Below are 20426 nucleotides of genomic sequence, written 5' to 3'. Positions count from 1 at the left end.
TCAGCTGGTCCCCCCTCCTGTCAGTGTTTTTTTTTTCATGCGCGGTTGAGCACTTTTACTTGGTTCCGCGAGCCATTTTTGTAGTCCCGAGCTCGGGACTTCAACTGACCTTAGAGAGCGGGCTTCTCTCTCCACGGCGGGCCTCCTCGGACAGGTAAGGCCTTCACCTTCTTCTTCCGACGTTCTTTCTTCTTCTCTTCTTCCCGTTGCTTTCGGCTTTTCTTTCTTCGCTGCCATTTTCTTCCCACCTTTACTTTCACTTTGTTTTAATTTTTATGTTTGTGCCTTTGTGTTTTGTGTGTGTTTTTTTAAACTTTTCCGGAGAGGGCTGGAGTTCCCTGACCGGCCACTACTCCATCACGTGACTCCTCCCCCTTTCTTATGGATCTTCAAAAGGTTCCAGTTTTCCATTTCAGTAGCAAATGTAAGGGCCTTTCCCTTAGGAAGCAACAGTGAGACCTGCCTGGAAAAGGTACGGTACAAATGACTAAAACTGAATCACACTGGATTCTACCCAGACTTGGGATCTACAGCCAAATTCAAAGGGACCACCAAGCTGACTGTGTACCACCAAGAGGCATTTGACAGGGTTTATTGAGGCTCAGTGATAAGTAGAACTCAGACTGGATTCAGAGATTCTGCCCACTACACATAAGCTAGGAGATGACTTAATAAGTTTTAAATATTTCTAGTATGCCTAGACATCTGTGCCAACCAACTAGCTGGAGTGTTTATGGACATTGTCAATCTTTCACTGATGCGTTCAGAGGTTCCCACCTTCTACAAAAGGGCAATAATTATACTGGTGTCCAAGAAGAGCAGGGTGAGCTGCTTCAATTACCATCTCCCAGCAGCATTTATATCTACTGTGATGAAATGCCTTGAGAGGTCGGTCATGGCCAGAATTAACACGTATTGAAGTAAAGATCACACTACGGCCATTGGCAGAATCACAGATGGTAATGAGAAGTGTACAGGAATGAGATCTGCTAGTTGAGTGGTGTCACAAGAACAACTCTTGCACTCAATGTTACCAAAACTAAGGAGCTGATTGTGGACTTCAGGAGGGTGAAATCAGGAGAACATGAACTAGTACTCATTGAGAGGTCTGCAGTGGAAAGGATTAAGAACTTCAAATTCCTGTGTGTCAACATCTCTCAACATCTGTCCAAGGGCCTGCATGTCAATGCAGTCATAAAAAAGGCTTGCCAGCAGTTATACTTTGTGAGGAGTTTGAAAAGATTTGGTATGACACCAAAGACTCTTGCAAATTTCTACAGGTGAACTGTGGAGAACATTCTGACTGGTTTCATCACTGTCTGGTATAGAGGTGCCAATGCACAAGATAAGAAAAAACTATAAAGTTGTGAACTCAACCAGCACCACTATGTACATCAGTCTTCACTCTATCGAGGATATCTACAAGAGGTGGTGTCTTATGAAAGCAGCCTCTGTCCTCAAGGACCCTCACCACCCAGGCCAAGCCCTCTTTACACTGCTTCCATCAGGAAGGAGTACAGGAGCCGAAGACAAACTCCCAGCAACACAAAATCAGCTTCTTCCCCTTGGCCATCAGATTTCTGATCGAGCAGAATCTCTTGCTTGCTCCCCATCTTCTGACCTGGACATTTGATAAGTTGTATATATCCTATTGATTTGAATGTTTCCAATTATTTTTGTTTTAATATATTTTAACTTTTTAATTGCTCCCTGCAATTTAATGCATTTAGTCATGAACATGCACAACATTCCTTAAATTTGTTGTGTAAATATTGCTGTAAATTATATTTGAGTTCTCTTTCTCTCCAACTCCCTTATTAAGGTGGATAGTTCATCAACAGGCAAGCACCATGGCAACCTCACCCAATCAGAAAAGTTCCTTTGTTTTGTCTATCTATGCTCAATCCTTTTGGCAACATAAAGCTAGCTCAGTGGTTCTCAACCTTTTTCTTTCCACTCTCATATCACTTTAAGTATTCCCTATGCCAATGTTTAGTAAGGGATTGCTTAAGGTGGTATGTGAGTGGGAAGAGAAGGTTGAGAATCACTGCTCTCGATCCAATTGTTACTGAAATATTTTGCTTGAAAAAAATTGTCATTGGCCCATTTCCTTTGGAAACAGGGCAACTAACAAGTCAATTAGATACGATTAAAACAGTGGTTTTCAAACTTTTTCTTTCCACCCACATACCACCTTAAGTAATCCCTTTCTAATCACAGAGCACCTATGGCATAGGGAATACTTAAAGTGGTATATGAGTGGAAAGAAAAAGGTTAAGAACCACTAAGCTAGCTTGTTTCAGTTATGAAGAAAGGTCTGTTTTTCTTTCTACAGATGTTACCTGACCTGCTGACTATTTGCAGTATTTTTTGTTTTTATGTCTAATCACTTTACATGCACTTCATTCCATTCTTGCACAACACTTTGCATGGAATCTGAAGACTGTACTTTACACCATAGAAAACCAGCCAGCTCCATTTGAACCCATCAATAATTCAATGTCACTTGACAAAGTTCTTGACTTTTTTAAAAGTCTGAGCTCTGGATTTATAGAGGATAATTATAATCAATAACAACAAAAACATAAAATGCATGAAGTACTCAGCAAAGTCAGGCCATATCTACACCAGCTGTGAGCTAACACAGCAGATAGAGGACCACTCAGCGGAGCTGGGAAGAAGTCAAAAACATCCTGTTAAGCTGTAGAGAGAGTGGGTGAGAAGGGATGTGTCTGATCAGCTAAAACCCAGGTAACCATGGGGATAAACTGCAATCAAAGTTATCTAGTCTAGGAGTGAATGGGAGCAGTCAGAGAATGAGAACATTGTCAAAAGAACATAGACAAAAAAAATGAGGAGTCACAAAATTGAGAACAGGAAGGTATCCCGAGCTGGTCAGGATGACTGATGAATCTGACTGAATTTTTGAAGAAATATTTAAAGATGTGTCAAGGGAACAACTCTGGATGTAACGAATGGAACATAATTTTCATATTGCATTTGCTGCTCATAATGTGGCCTGCTCTGCAGTGGAGAATTAATTATAGAAATATATGGCATTAAAAGGAGCCAATTCAGCCCTTCATTTCAGTGCCAGTCGACACTATTTAATCTCAGCTCTCAGCACAATTACAAGGTCTGAAGTAGTTCGACATCCAATCATAGTTTAAATGTGTTGAGAATTTTTGTCCCAAGTACAATTCAGGCAGCGAGTTTCAGACCCCTCCCTTTCTATGGTGAAAAATTATGACCTAATCTCTCTCTAATCCTACCAATTTCTTTAAAACTATACTCCCTACTTTTTGACTGCTCTGCCAAAGTAAATAGGTCCTTCCTATTTATTTTATCTATGTCTCTCATAATGCTTTCCAGAACATCTTAATTCAGTCTGTAAGCATGACCCTAACCAGTCATTTTCATTCTCCTCTCAATTCCACTCTGATCTCTCTCTCTCCTCAGTCTCCTACATGATACCAATGAACCTCAAGGTAAAGTTGATGCGTAATCTTCCAGTCTGAACAAGTGGTCAACAATGTTTGATGATGGAATTTTCAATGTTTTCATTTCAGATTCCTTCCATATTCATTTTGAAATTTAAAGTGATTATTCTCTCTTTACATTCCTTTTAGACTTTTGCTATGTTGCACTCTCTCCCCTTTTATTATTTAATCTCTCTTCTCTTGTTGCAAACTTCCTTTTTAATTTTCTCCCTCCCAGTTTTTCTTCATCTATAGAAAAAAAACTAGTTAGTTGTGAATTTCCTACTCACTGCTGCGTGTACAGTGTGGAACTCAAGTTGATAGTTCCATCTCCAGACTGCTGAGTTGAAGTGAATTAATACATCACGTGTCACAAGTTTCTGAAATAAAACACAAGTCCCCTTGATCTCCACTACCGAGTCAGCTTCCTGATGATCTGAGCTTTTCAAATCCAACTGCCTGAGTCACCTGACTCCAATTGCCAGGTGCATTCTTCAGATAAAATCCCTGCTGAAGTCTGCTACACTAGCCCTCTCCAAGATCGCAAGAGCACTAAGTGTGGGTGCAAGCAATCAATAACAAGGAAAAGGTAGCATTACAGATGTTGAAATATTGTGCATAATGAGCTGGCCAGTGTAATGTTCTCCCAGACCTTGTTGTTTTTACAGGTGGAGGTGTTCCAGGTGGAGATGTTATCCCCATCAGTAGTAGTAGTAGTATTTCTGCTTACTGGCACAACTGTTTCATTCCTGGTCACTGATGTAGCTAAAAACTCATCTTCTAAGTGAGCAACTTTAAGACAGTCGATGCTAACAGATTCCCTCTTGCCTTGTATAGTGAGAACAAAATTCATCAGAGATCTGCGTATCACTTTAGATGGTCTAGTGCCTGGAGGGGTTGATGTACTGCATCATATCAGATAAATACATATGAACATGAACTGAGCTCAGCTGGTACATGTGATACAACACTTTGTGTCTGTGTCTGTGTCTTGGCAGGAGTGATATTTGTCATGTACTGCTCATAGTTGATGAGCATAATTTGTTGTGACTAATATTGATATAGGTCAATCAGGTGCAACCATCTGTCTAGGTACTGTTAATGTTGTCGCATACACTAGTTCAGCCAGCGTGCAGCCTAGGTCCTTTTTTTTTACTGTTGTACAATTGGCAAGTACTCATACCACTGCTGGGCTTTCACTGCTGTCTTGATTGACGATGAAAGCGTTTGACGATGCCATTAGTTGCAGGATGATAGGCTGTTGTCTGGGTGCATGTACTACCAAGTAGATCGGTCAGTTCATGAAAGAGTTGGGATTCAAACTGTCGTCCGCCGGCTATCGTGTCCGTAGATGGTGTTCTGTAATGTGTTACCCAGTGGTGGACCAAAGCTCTGGCTATTGTCTCGGCCATCATATAACGAATAGGTGTAGCTTCAGCCCATCTGCTAAAATGGTCTAAACAGGTGAGAAGATAACTGTTCCCATTCGATGGAGGGAGAGGACCTACTAGATCAATGTGCATATGTTGAAATCTGCATCTGGGGTGGCGTGTGTGTCAAGGGGAGCTCTGGTATGATGGTGAACTTTGGCTTTCTGACAGGCGATGTAGCTCCTATCCCACTGCTTAACATCCTTATTCATGTTAGGCAATGCAAAGTGAGATGTTATCAACTTCTGTGTTGACCTTATACTAGGATGCAACGTACCATGGAGAGCATTGAAAACAGATTGCCCATGCTTCTTGGGAACACAGGGTCTTTCATGTGCAGTAGATACATCACACCAGATATGTCCATTACTTGCTCGCAAGGGTACACACTTGAATGAGAGCAAGGTTGATTGCTGAACTGCAGCCCAGTCATCTTCTTCCTCCTGATCACAGGCAAGTTGCTGAAAATCAATGATAGAGGAGGTATGCAATGTATCTACATGCAGGCATGCCAGTGCATCTTCTACTGTGTTTTCTTTTCCTTTGACATGTTGAATGTTGGAAGTGAACTATGATATGTAATCCAAGTATCAGACTTCATGTGGGGAGTACTTGTCCGGCTTGGAAAAAGAGTGAACGTCAAAGGCTTGTGATTGGTGTAGATGGTGAATGTGCAGCCTTGAGTAGATGGCGAAAATGTTTGACGGAAAGGTAAATGGCCAGCAGTTCATGGCCAAATGGGCTATACTTGGTCTCAGCAGGTTGCAGTCGCTTGGAGAAAAAGGCAAGCGGTTGCCAGGCACTATCTATGAGCTGTTGAATGGCTCCACCTACTTCGACATCCGATGCATCGATAATGAGACATAATGGAACGTTGTGTCGAGAATGGACAAGAGTAGTTGCACTAACCAGGTCGCTCTTAGCACAAGGGAAGGCTGAAAGCTCCAGCTCATTGAGTGTGATGGACTGATTTTTCTTCATCCTGTTCTTCAGCAAATCCATGAGTGGTTGAAGTACATCAGCACAGTGGGGGGGATGAACCCTCTGGAAAAACTGATCAAACCAAGAAACTCCCTGAGCTTCATGTGTGACAAAGGAATGGAAAAATCATGGATGTCATCATGAGAGCGAATCCCATAGTCATCAACCGTATGGTCCAGGAAGGTGAGTAACAGTACTCCAAACTGACACTTTGCTGGATTGACAACTATGCCGTACTTACGCAAATGGTCGAGAAGTAGACGGAGATGTTTGTCGTCTATAGAACTGGCTAATAGCAGGTCTCTATGTAAACATAGACAAAAGAAAACCATGAACCACTTCATCCATCAGACTCTGATATGTCTGTGCTGCGTTTTGTAAACTAAACGGTATACATACCCACTTGAAAAGTCCAAAAGGAGTCATGATGGCCACCTTCTATACGTCAGCAGGCTCCAATGGGATTTGATGGTATGGCCGAATCAAATCGATCTTGGAGAAAATGTAACAACTACTAAGAGATGAGAAAAAAAATCCTGGAGATGCAGAATGGGATATTGATCAGGCACTGTATGGGCATTCAGGGCACGGTAGTCTCATACAGGCACCCATCTCCTGGTGTCTTCTTGGGAACCACGTGGAGAGGAGACAACCAGTTGCTGTTGGACTTTCAAATGATTCCCAGTTCAAGCATATGATGAAATTCAGCTACAGCAATCTGCTTATGATCAGGGGCGAGTTGCCGAGGACAAGCTGAAATGGGCAGTCTACGTGTTTGTACATGGTGGGTGACAGAGTGTTTGATTTTGGTATGCTTGTAAACTGGGCGAGTAATCTCTGGATTCTTTCGAAGAAGGGCGTCAAAATGTGTAGGTGATGTCTTGGTCATAATGGACGGACTGACATGTTGTGTATTGTTGACGATCCCCTGAACTGTGGAGTCAATAAATTGGTGGTATTTGATATCCACCAGCAGTCCATAATTGCAAAAGAAATCAGCTCCGATGATGGGTGTGTGTACATTGGCAATGCTAAAAACATGCCGCAGGCCAAGATTAAGTGAGTGATCTTTCTCCATACATAGAAATGGGTGATTTATTGACAGCTAGTAATTGAATGTAGTGGAAGTACTACAGATATCAGATGATGATGGAGGGGAAACACTAACTTCCACTCCAGTGTCTACTAGAAAACAAATGCCTTGATGTAATATGAAATAGCATTCGACTGTGCAGGAAGACCCATCACCCCTCGTCCCTGGGATGGCCGTTTCCCTGCTGTTTAGCTCGAGAGCAGGGCGGCACACAAGGTTGAGCCTTGTAGCCAAATCTCCAGTAGTACCCGCATTCAGTGCCAGCATGCAATGGTGGACGGCTGCAGCTGTGGCTCTTCCCCCGACGTGAACAATGCTGCCCTTTCAGGCTGTCACTGTGGCCCAGATCCATGGTGATGTGGCAGGTGAGCACCTGGACTTCACACGAGTTGGTCAATAGTACACTGCAGTTCTGTCATTGCTGATTGCAGTATGGAAGGAGGTTCAGGAGCACTGACTGCTTGCACCAAACTGCATGGCTATCTTAGTGAGTTTGTCAATGTCTACAGCCTTCAAGGTTGATGCCAGGATAAGACTAACATTATCAGGCAGGCACGGTAAAATCAACTATTTCAGGATGTTTTCCGCCAGCTTGCTGTCTCCTAATAGCTGATACATTCATCGAAGAAGCTGTGACGACTTCCTATCCCCCAGCTCTTCTGAAATAAGAAGGCAGTGTAAACATTGCTGTTTTGAAGCTTGTTATAACGGACTTCAACTGGCAGAGAAACAAAGAAGTTGCGCACTTCTTGTGTCACCTCCAGTTGCAAAGAGGCAACACATAACGCAAAATACATCTCTGGGTTGAAATTTGCGCCTCCACTTGCACAAACCATAACACTGGGCTAGTGGGACAAAATAGTGGTAGCTTCAAACTAACCACCCCAATGAGTGATACAGTTGCGGTGGTGGTCGAATGACTCACCTCCTCTGTCTCTATGTTATCCTTGGATGAAAAATAGACATCTCCCATGTAGAATGTCGAACGAAGTAGAACAATAAATCTATGTGAAATGGCAGATCACATTAGGGTCACCAATGTAGAAAAAAAACTAATTAGTTGTGAATTTCCTACTCACTGCTGCATGTACAGTGTGGAACTCTGATTGATAGTTCCATCTCCAGACTGCTGAGTTGAAGTGAATTAATACCACCCTGTGTCACGTGTTTCTGGAAAAAAAATACAAGTCCCTTGGATCACTTGATCTCTATTTTTCAGTCAGTTTCCTCCTGATCTGAGCTGTTCCAATCCAACTGCTTGAGTCACCTGACTCCGATTACCAGGTGCTTCCTTTGGATAAAATTTCTGCTGAAGACTGCTACAATCCTAAAATACTTTTTTTTCTAAGAACAAATTTTGTTGGAAGATCATCAGCCATTACAATGCAGGCCTTTACATCTACAAAATGAGGGCAAACTCTATAGATGGCTGTGATGCTTCAGTACCTGATGATCTGAGCACCCTCTATGTCCTCTTTGAGAAGAAGAACCAAACGTGCCTACTAGAATCTCTGAAAAGGCTGAGGAGCCTGTGATATCTGTCTCTGAGGGCAACGCAGAACATCATTCAAGACGGTGAACCCTCCCAAGGTGTCAATACTTGACAGGGTACTGAAAATCTGCGCCACCCAACTAATTGGAGTGTTCACGGACATTTTCAACCTTTCATTGTAGCAGTCAGAGGTTCCCACCTACTTCAAAAGGGCATCAATAATCCCAGTACCCTAGAGTAGCCTCAACGACTACTGCCCAGTAGCACTAATTTATACTGTGATTAAATGCTTTGAAAGGCTCGTCATGGTCAGAATTAACAAGTCCCTAAGTAAAGATCTGGACCCACTGCAATTCATCCATCATCACAAATGTTCCACAGCAGATACAATATCACTGGCTCTCCACTCAGCTCTGGGTCACCCCGAAAACAGCAATTCATACATACAGTTGCTGTTCATCAACTACAGCTCAGTGTTTAATACCATTATTCCATCAGTGCTGGTCAAGAAGCTACAAATTCTAGGCCTCTGTACCACCCTCTGCAATTGGATCCTGGACTTTCTCATCAGAAGACCATAGTCAGTACGAATTGGAAACAATTCTCCTCCTCACTGATTATCAACATAGGCCCACCCCAAGAATGCCCACTGCTCTACTCATTATACACCCATTACTGGGTGGACAGGCACAATTCCAATGCTACCTATAAGTTGTCATCAGAATCACAAATGTTAATGAGGTAGCATACAAGAGGGAGATAGATCAGCTCGTTGAATGGTGTAATGACAACAACCTTGTGTGCAACATTAGCAAAACCAAGGAGATGATTGTGGACTTCAGAAGGAAGTCAGGGACTTTGTCCCAGTCATCATTGAGGGCTCAGTAGTGGAGAGGGTTAAGAACTTCAAATTCCTGGGAATCAACATCTGAGGATCTGTACTGGAGCCTCCACGTTGGTGCAATCACAAAGAAGGCTTTCAAGCAGCTATACTTTGTGAGGTGTCTGAGGAGATTTGGTATGTCACCGAAAACTCTCATAAACATCTACAGGTGCAGCACAGATAGCATTCTAGCTGGGTGCATTACTGCCTGATATGGAGGCACCGTGTCTCGGGACAAAACTAAACTCCAGAGGGCTTGTTAACTCGACCTACAACATCACAGGCACCAGACGTCACTCCATGGAGGACATTTTCATGAAGCGGTGTCTTAAAAAAGCAGCCTCTATCCTTAAAGACCCCCACCACCCAGGCCATGCCCTCTTCACTCTGCTACCATTGGGGAAAAAGCTACAGGAGCCAAAAGATGAGCATTCAACAGCACGAGGACAGCTTCTTCCCCACTGCCATCTGATTCCTGAATAATCAATGAACCAAAGACACTGCCTTTGACTTCATGTATGACTATTTTTATTTTTAAATTTATAGTAATGTGGTAAGATGGTAATAATATGACTTGTTCATGACAATATATTCTGATTCTGAAGTTTTAACTCTGTTTCTCTTATCACAGATAATGTCTAATGTACTATTATTTTGTACTTTGCTACAAATGTTTCTTATGTGAAATTCCTAAAATTTGATAGCATTCTTTTAGAAGTATTCACTAAATGTAAAACTAATGAAATTTAAGGAAGCATATTTTCCTAGTTGGAAATTGTTAAGAGTAGCAGGAAAGGGATGACAGGGAGGTAATCCAACTGGCAGTTGTGAATAAAGATGTCCATGAATATTCTGGGTTGTGAGCTGAAACATTTATAAATTAAGTAGGTAAGCAGATAAAAATACACTTTTTTCAAGTTTGCTAATGTAACAAAGAAATGATAAGGTACCAATTGCCACACAAACTTTTGGGAATGGCCACGTACAATAGAAGCAAATCTTGACCTAATGGTTGTTTCCATAACTCCCCCCCCCCACCCCCCGAGGCTGTTGACTACATCTCCTTCTCCTGCATTCTTTTCAATCAAAATCAGTTCACTTGAACATCCTATGTATCAGGCTAAAACATGCATGAATTTTATTAATGCTTTTCTTTGATAAATAGAGTTACGTGCCATGTATACCCACATCTTGTAGATCTACAAGAGACCTGAAAAGAACTAGTCAAGGTTGGTAGTGGTGCAAATACCGGTTGAAATTCCCAAACGAGTCATATGGACTATACTATATCAGTATAAAGACAGCATATCCCAAACACATCCTTGCAATGAAATTTTCTTGGAAGAGGGGTGAGGCAGAGTGAGTGTGAGTTGGAATTGGAAGGTCAAAAGCAGATAGTTGAAAAATAAAAACAAATGCATATAGTAAGCAGTTTATTGCTCAACAAAAAAATTCTCCGCTGTCATTATACTGCAAAACTGAATTTTCACAGTTGTCTTAACTTCCCTAAGCAATGAATAAACACCTGCTCCAGTTATTATTCTTTCAGCTAGGCTGGTTATTGAGATCTGTATTAATTCAGCAGATGTGACAACTTGACATGTCAGGTCCTTACCATTTCCAGATTAAAAGTGACTAGTTAAACTTTGGGGGACTTAACTGCTATTGTCATCTCCATTCCCCTCAAAAACAAACATTTAAATAAATAAATGTATGTACAAACTATTACTGTACTTTATCTGCATAACCCATAAAAATTTTCTGCATTTTTACAATCATATTTGAAGGGAAAAGCCTCAAACTTCTGGTTAGTTAATGTATTTTTGAATCCTGAATAAACAAAAAAAATCATGGCAACAAAGAGACACTGTTAGGGAAGGTAGTCTTGTACTGAATAAGTGAGGAGCAGCTTGGAAATCTGGGAAGTTGATGGATATTTCCCGGAGATGGGAAAGTCGTACTTATTTTTTTATGACTTAGTGTGGTTGTTTCTTAACAGCTAAAACACAGAGACAGCTCTGCTTCAAATTAATCTGGAGCTAGATTCCAGTCTAATAAACACAGCAAGCATTGCACATGAGTTATAACCTGATTATACTAACTGGCACTCACGGCACACATCTGGTCTTTGTTACACACATTTTTCCCCCCCTCTTTCTGGGTCCGTCAGGGGCCTTGTTTGAAGCACACGCCTTGTGCTCCTTGCCATACCTCAGTCGAGGAGACAAACTATGTGTAGGAAGTAAATTAGGACCACATTGATCCGTGACCCTCATCCAAACAGTGACTGAGCAAATCCCACATTTATAATGACAGCAAATATTAAATAGGGCTTAGTTTCTTTTCATTTTTACTGAGAAGGTTGGCAGATGAAAAGAAATTAAACTGGAACATGAACCCACTGCTGCAGCTCAAGGCAGTCTATTCAAAGGAACCGGTACACTTACATTCTGGATTAAATGAACACTGCAATATTTGTTTTAAATTGAAACTAAAGTTAGACAGATCGTCTTGCAGAATATTGCTCACTTTACAGAGTACTCAGAAACAGCAATATTTCCAAACCCACGTGGCACAAACTGCTGACCTGATTTACCATTGAACTTTAGGGTCACAAACTGTAGATTATAGGAACAGTTGGAAAGATAAGAGCGTCACCTTTAGAATCTTACAAGCACAGTGCTGCACGAAAACTCTTTCTTTAGCTCAAATATATTCTGAGTTTCCAATTACTCAAATAACTTCATACATTCCTCTTAATCACTGGTAACCATTTCACACATACTATGTGGACAATTTTAATCCATACAAATTAAAATAGATGAATCCTCAAAACTCCTTATTTCACATTTATTTCTATACAACAGCCATGACAGTTACATGAATAGAGGCATGTCTAGCAGTTTAAAAGAAATACCTTTCATGCTTAATATTTTCTTGAACATAGGAAACACAAAATATTTACAAAAATGTTAGTTTTGAGATTTTAGTGTCTTCAGAGCATAACGCGATTACAAGCAAGTTTAAAACCTGCACAAAAGGTATCCTTATAGTCAGCAAAATACTGAAATCTAAAGTGTTGCTATGTACAGACCTAGAGGCAAGCAATAATTGCAGTTCAAGCCAAGCAAGGGGTCAGAAGTTTAAACCACAATACTGCCTGCAGTTCTAACTTAATGTCAGTAATTTGGCCTGAACTCAGTAAGAATGACAAAATTGAGATTGTGTTCCTGTGAGATGAGCCCAACAATGCTGGTGGTGGCGAGGCTGGTTAGAACCTTCCGTGCAATTTCCATATTGAAAAAATGGACTTTGTGATTGCAAAAGTGAACACCATAGCAATTTTTTCTATACTTTTATCTTTTATTTAACAGTATTCTAAAATATTCATGTGTTGAGCTTAAAAGAGTTTGAATACGATACATTGCAGAGCTATATACAATAAATAAGTGTACAGGTTTCTCAGAGCAACCACTTATTCACAGTATTTCCTTGCCATGGTGCACCCTGACCTCATTCTTAGAGTGGCACATTGACCAACAAGAAAGGAAACATCTGAACAAAGCATCATTTTTGGTCGGCCTAAGAGGGATGTGATCAACATTTCTAGTAAAGGAAATATGTTTTTAATATACCAATTAGTAAGGTCCCTCTGATAAAGTAAAGAGATGATGCTCCTTGGTGGGGAGTTCTATCAACCGGTGAAAAGGTAATATATAGTGTGTGTGGAGACAGTTCAAGTTTCCTCTTATATACAGTATATACAGCAAAAAAGATGGCACGGTTAGCACAGTGGTTAGTGCAATGCTGTTACAGTGCCAGCAATCAGGGTTCAAATCCTGCGCTGTCTGTAAGGAGTTTGTACGTTCTCCCTGAATCTGCATGGGTTTCATCCGGGTGCTTTGGTTTCCACTCACCATTCAGAACGTACTGGGGGTGTAGGTTAATTGGATATAATTGGGCAGCACAGCTCGTGGGCCAAAAGGGACTGTTAGTATGCTGTATGTCTAAATTTAAATAAAGATATATTTTTTTAATTGAAAAGAATTTGCATGCTATCCAGCAAATCAACACATACAAAAGTACAACAAATAAAACACACTGCAGAGTGAAAATGTACAGATAGAGAGATCTGTTAGAATGGAGCAAGGGCAACATTATTTAACTTGTGTGAGATTCATTCAAGAATTTGATAGCAGCAGGAAAGAAAATGTCCTTGAAAGTGTGGCCGGCCGGGGTGGTTGTTTTTCAGATGCAATGGGAAATGCAGGTGGAGGGTAAGGTTAGTGTCTGAGCTATGTTCACAACTCTCTGCACTTTCTTGCAGTCTTGGATGGAATAGTTCCTGTACCACTCACTCAGTGCTGCATCCTGATGGGTTGCTTTCTGTAAAACCTGTTCTGGGACACAGTGTATGCTGAATTTCTTCACGCGTTTGAGGAAGTAAGAGATGCTTGCGCACTTTCTTGTCCTGATCCAATTACATCAACATAATGGCCACGTCGGTGGAGATATTTACACCTCAGAACTTAAAGCTGTCCATTATCTCCACTCAGTGACATTGATTTGGACAGGGAAGTGAACTCCACCTTTATTCCAGAAGTCTATAACCAGCTCCTTTTCCTTGCTGAAATCGAGTCTGGCCACCTGACTCTCTTGATAAACAAACGAAATGTATACAATCTTCATGTTTGTCGTTTTGGGAGAAGATAAATTAACCAATGAAATTGAAGTAAACTTCTTTGTGATTTGAGCTTAAGTTAAGAATGAAGTCTATGAATGGATTCAGGAGAGAGTTTCAGTGATTTTGTTATTCCTTCGCTGAAGAAGTTTGGATTACAATTGTTGATAGCATGGACACAATCATGCTTTTTTTTTCATTTTCTGTTTTCAGGAGGTAATATGAGCATTGATCCTTTAATGTGCTAATGCAGTTTTCTGCAATGCAAAAGCTGGGGTGGTAGTTGTTGGAGTATTTAATCAAGCATTTATTTGATTGTTCTATCAAAAGTCATCAGTAATGCAGACAACTGAATGCTTGACCATCAATCATAAATATCCCAGTGAATCTTGTGTTTTAATTAATATTTGTCATCAGAATATTTGTCAGAACATAGAATTCAGTTTTCTGAACGGGTTGCCGGCCAGTTAGAGTACAGTACAGGCAATTTACACATTGTAGCTGAGCTACCTGCAAGTTTTGACACCAAAGAACCTTTTTGATTTGGTCTTTTTTGCAGACCTGACTTCTATCCACAATAACCGAAAGGTAGACAGCACAATGATTAAACAATAAAGGAAACCTATAGGTGATAATTTGGTCTTTCACTGTTTGAGGAAAATACTTATGTTAGTTTTAAGAGGGACACATTTAAAGTTTCCTGCCAAGGAAGTATATCAATCAGGTCAACTCAGAGTACTGGAAATTCCTTTGAGTTTTGTGTATGTGGAACATGAATTTGGTTATCTGCATGCATGAGCCCGTGAGATTATTATTTTAATTAATAATGGTATTAATAATACCATGCAAAGCATGCCTTTGCTCGCCATTCTCTTGCAACTGTGCTCACTAAAGATATATAGTAATATAATGGTTAAAGTACTGGATCATTAACTACAATTCTGGAGAACTAATTGAGGGATACAGCATCATGGCAGAATCAGTATTTAAATTAGGGTAAATAAATAATTTTGTAATTTGAAAATTCATATCAGTAATTGTCAATATAAATAATCTGTTTCATTAATGTCCTTTACAGCAGAAATTTTGCCACCTTTATCCAGACTTCCCTTTAATATAAGTGCAGGCACGTGATTCTTAACTACCAGATGAAGAGATCTCGGTGCCACAAAACTCACAACACCAGGTTCAGGAAAAGCTGCTACCCCTCCACCATCACACTCCTTAACAACACATTCAATCAGGGACTTAAGACTTTTTCTCTTTTTTTGATTTTTTCTCTCTGTATTGCAGTCAATTTGTTTACATTTCTTTATTTGTTTTCATATGTACATTGAGTACATTCCCCCCCCCCCCCTCCACTACCAATAAGTGGTGATTCTGCTGCGCCTGCAGGAAAAAGAATCTCAGGGTTGTATGTGATGTCATGTATGGAATCTGAAAATAGATCTGAAATAGCTCAGTTGAAGGCGCAATTAGGAATAGACAAAAAAAATGCTTGCCCTAGTGATTATGTCCATATCCCGTAATAGAACAAAAGAAAATAGTCTGATAGCATGAGTTCTGAGCCTCACATGGAACAAGCAAGCAGCAGTAGACATATTCAAAGACCACAGTAGCAAAAGGCTGCAAGATTGTCAATCATTTCTTTGCCAGTTTCTGGAAACTAGACACTATGAGGGTAGAAAAGATAATTTTTTTTATTACGTAGCAGATACAAACAGTTTAAAATCCAACTTGATATGGAGTGTGAAGAGGCTGTCTCTGCGCTGTAGCTTGTGATCAATAATATACAAAACTGTCAAAGGCGGCTCATTCCACCAACTTGGTGGAGGAGGGAAGATAGACAATAACTGGCAAATCTTGGGACTTCCTAGTATCAGGCCTCCTTCCATACTTTCAGGAGTTTGCTCACCTTGTGCGTGATGCTTACAAGCCATTCAATCTCAGCTTGAAACAGTACATAACACAAACTATTGCTGGATTGTGGCCCTGAGGTCTGCTTTAACTTGATTTTGGATCTGATGATTGCAGTATTTAGTTCAAGTTGGCTGTAAATTGCTCTAGACCAATGGTTTGGTAAACTTGTTCAATGGTGAATCTGAGTTGGCAGAGCAAATGAAGCCACAGAATTCACTGTACTGTTGGCAATCCATCCTCTCTTGGATTTGAGCCATCCAAGTTTAAGAGGAGTTCCAATATAATACAGTATTATCTTTCCAAAAATTACTATGCACAGAAATTATGGAGTCAAACAGTGTAGGTTGCCAGATCTGATGAACTGTTTCAGATTTGTCTGATTGGTTGCTATCATAGCATGTACCTTTCTTATGAGTAGATACTGAAATATTTCTGAATTTATTCAAGCTCTTTGGCTTTGGTACCCCATGCTTCAAGTGGCTTTTCAGTTCTTGTTTTAGTCACACACATTGTTCTTCTAAGTTTCTAACATTATTGTGATCCTGGATATGACCAGTTTTCAGTAATCCATTGTGTGAGCCCAGAGGTTTGCATTGGCTTTTCAGAAAATTGCTTTTTTATTTAGTTAATGGCTAAATATTATTATACATTGAGACAAAACAAAGTCTGTCTATAGTCCTCTCTAGATTGCATCACAAGAAATGCATTTGGTACTGATCAGCGAGCATCTGTGGCGAGAGAAACTGACTTAGAACATTAACTCTGTTCCTCTCTCCAGAACAGCTGACCAATCTGCTGAGAATTTCCAGCATTTTCAGTATCGGCAGTATTTTGCTTTTGTTCTGTACTGATGACCACTTGTCGAATTTCTCACTGATCTTTTAACTTTGAAAGTAATTCTATTGTGAATAAAGGTATGAAGTTGCCAACACATGAAACAAGGTGAGGAATGCAAACAGTATCCTTGATATATGGCAAATGTTAGCTGAGAAGGTCAGTGTTGTTTTCTTTTTAACCTTTGGCAGGGAAGTCACATTCAGGCTAAAAATGTCATTCAATATTGAATGAGCATATGCAAAATCATGTCAAATTGATGTTTGGCTCTTAAATGGTCTCCTTTAGTCATTTAACTCTACTACAGGTCGAGTACCCCTTATCCAAAGATCCGTAAAACGAAAAGATCCAAAAACTGACATTTTTTAGCGGCGATGTGATGTCAAAAGTGGAAAAAAAATTCAACGCCTGACTTGCCCATGTGGAGCTCTGACGCTCTGTTGGCACGAGTTTGATTACAATCACAGTTTTTTAAAAAACGCAAAATCTTTGCTTCTGGCCGGGAAGTTGCCAAATATAGCTGAGTCCAAGCCTTCAGCAGCGGCTGCAGCTGGAGTCGGCAATGGCGACTTCATTCTCAACATTGGGTGCGGTGCTGTCCACATTGAAGAAGTCGCCTTGGGCTCCCAGTCAGGAGCAAGGTCCTCAGGCTCCTGGGCATAAGTAGGGACCTTGGACTCCTGGGCAGCAGCAGGGACCGTAGTCGGGGTTCGGCGGAGGCAGTGGAGGTGTCGGGGACCAGCGGCAGCAGTGTGGAGGTGTCGGGGACTGGCGGAGAAGTGGTGGTAAGGTGGTTGGGGAGTTGTTCTTCTTTTGTAAGCAGAGATCGGTTTTTTTGATAAGTACTAAACATTATTTCATATCAATTTTCCACTTGTGGCTCAAAAAGCCTACTGTTGTTTGTTGTTGGTTTAACTGCTGATACAGGAATTCTGCTGATGCTCCAGATCTGAACCTCCAACATGATCAGGAACCCTTCAGCACCCTCGGTACTCCTTGCATTCCAGTTCCAATACATCGTAAACCTTGGCAAACGTCTACAGGTGTGTGGTGGAAAGTATGCTGACTGGCTGCATCACAGCCTGGTATGCGGTGGGGGGGGGGGGGGGTGACAATACTCTAAGCAGAAAGCCCTAAAAATGGCAGTGGATGCATCCCAGTACACCACAGGTAAAACCCTCCCAATGATCGAGGACAACTATGTGGAATGTTGCCATCTGAGAGCAGCATCAATGATCATGGATCCACACCATCCAGGACATGCTCTGTTCTCGCCATTGCCATCAGGAAAGAGTGCCACAAAAAAACATGCCACCAGGTTCAGAAGGAGTTTCTACCTCCACCATCAGACTCCTAAACAACAATATCAATTAGAGACTCATTTAAGGATTTTTACTTTTCTTATTAATTATTACTGATTATTTTTTTCTGTATTGCTAAGTCAGTTTGTTTACATTTCTCTCTTTGTATATGTATCTTTTTCTTGAGTGCAGTTTACACCATGGCCTGCAGGAAAAAAGAATATCAGGGTTTTGTGTGTGATCTTCATGTATGTATTCTGACAATAAATTTGAACTTGAACATTTTGTCCTAATGATAGAAGAAGTTACCATGGAACATACCTTTAGATACATCATAATTTTTAGATAAATCCTAACACAGAAAGTGTAGCTCCATGCAAACATAAAGTTAGGAGCAGGAGCAGGCCTCCTGGTTCCTTGAGCATGTTCTGCCATTCAAGGCAATCTCATCCTATCTGTCCCATAAAGCCCAGTAACCCTTGTATATCAAGAATGTAAATATATCTGCCTTAAAAATATTTGAAGCCTCTATTTCTACCATGTGCATGACTCATAACTAAAAGAATGATGTTGCCTTTTATTTGCTTTAAATAAATAATCCATTATTTTAAAATTGTAACCCCCTAACTCATGGTCCTTCCACAAAACTGTGTAGTAGACTGTTTTTTCCCTAATCACTGGAAGACTTTTTTAACATCTTGTTCTGGAGAGGTTGGTAACCTGAACTGGGAAGGCTGTGCGACTAGCAGCCCGCAGCGGCCCCTCAGGATCAGGGAACGTTCTTCTCTACTTGAACTGGCGGACATTTTTTACATCTAGTTTGCAACCTGTGCCATTGTTTAATCTCTGAAAAATTATTTGTATGTAATACTGTTTTTGTCAAGCAGCTTTTGTAAAATCACTTCGGTGTCAAGAACGTTATCTTGATTTAATTCGTTAAAGTGACAATAAAACGTACCTGATACCTAAAAAGGAAATATTCTCTCCACATTGAAGTATTTTACATGTTTCAATCAAGTCTCTTCTCATTTCTCCAAACTCCAATCAATAAAAGCTTCATCTGCCCAACCTTTCCTTACAAGACAACCTGCCATCCTCAGTATCCTCAGTTCCTTTCCTGAAAATTCAATGAAGTTTTCTAAATATAGTCTCATAAATATTCTCAGGTTGCCAATGGTTTGGACTGGACTCTGTGTGCTGCGGGGGCTGTGGAAGCACTGGAGGTGAATCTATGGACACTCGGAGACTTTGAGGGGGCTCTCTTTTGCTTCTCTTTCTCTGACTTTAAGTCTTACAGTAAGACTATGAGGCCCATAGTGAATCTGTCTGCCTTGTAGTAGGCAAAAAGAAATTTCATGTAATATGACAATGTTTTATTACGAAGATAATAAATTGAATCTTGAATCTACTACTTTGTTTTGCAAATCATTCACTGATTTTCAAAAACAAGAAGCATCTGAATCTTAAGAGCCTGCAACCTCTCATCATTAAGATTATATACTTTTTAATTTTTCCCATCGAAATGGACGATTTTCCTTTTCCCACATTTTACTCATTCAGGTGCTTACCTGTTTTTTCCTCATAAATCAACAAAGAGCTCAGGCCCAATATATTTGTTATATCCCTTTGCTTCCAAGAGACGCTGTGTGACCTGCTGAGATTCTCCAGCACTTTTGTGTATTACATTACAATCACAGCATCTGCACACTTTGCTATTTAACTCCATTTGTGGGATTTGTGCCCACTAAGTTAACCTAGTTAGACCCCCTTCTTGTTTCCTTCCGTCCATTTCATAACTTTTCTTCTTGCTCATCTTTCTGTCATTAGCATATTTAACAATTATGCCTAACATACTTTCAGCCTAGTCATTTATATAAACTGAATCTGCTACGCCACCCTACACATTATATTTCACCAGAGAAAGTTTAAATGTAAATGCTTCTCTTGTTTAATTTCAATGCAAAAGCGAGAGGTTTTTGTAAGAGAGTCCAAAACATACGTTTGCTACTTAATCCAGAGATTTATGTTCTATTTTCCTTGCTTTAGGAATCCACCTTCTGAGGCGCAAGCAACATTTCGCACACTTCATTATCTGCATGGGTTTAGTGCAACGGAGCATATCTAACATGCAGCTCACATTTTTTGCATGGCATCACCAAGATGCCCCTTCATCGCCTTTCTAGTAAAGCACAAGAGAAGAGCAAGTGAGCATTTTCAATGCATTAATATCTGGGATAGTTCAATTGAATATGTCAATAATATAGCTGAGCCAAGTAGTCCGCAAGCCCACCAATAGAGAATTAGGAATGGGAAATATTGTTCTATCATTTAA

At 40.4% G+C, this 20426-nt stretch overlaps 1 protein-coding gene across 8 annotated transcripts in view; it reads right to left on the bottom strand.

Annotated features, from left to right (window-relative positions):
- LOC138745950 (ELKS/Rab6-interacting/CAST family member 1-like) overlaps positions 1 to 20426 on the bottom strand; it is a 539260-nt gene that overhangs the window by 188325 nt on the left and 330509 nt on the right. Inside the window, exon 17 of one of the 8 annotated variants that reach the window (XM_069903523.1) lies at positions 20183 to 20273. The exons of the other annotated variants lie outside the window; for them this stretch is intronic. Coding sequence (XP_069759624.1) covers positions 20247 to 20273 — 27 coding nt within the window. The 3' untranslated portion in view covers positions 20183 to 20246. Of the gene's footprint in view, positions 1 to 20182; positions 20274 to 20426 lie in introns of those variants that run through there. 8 annotated transcript variants of the gene reach the window in all.

Source organism: Narcine bancroftii, chromosome 11 (genome assembly GCF_036971445.1).
Source record: "Narcine bancroftii isolate sNarBan1 chromosome 11, sNarBan1.hap1, whole genome shotgun sequence".
NCBI classification, from domain to species: domain Eukaryota; kingdom Metazoa; phylum Chordata; class Chondrichthyes; order Torpediniformes; family Narcinidae; genus Narcine; species Narcine bancroftii.
This window is presented reverse-complemented; position numbering and strand designations above follow the sequence as displayed.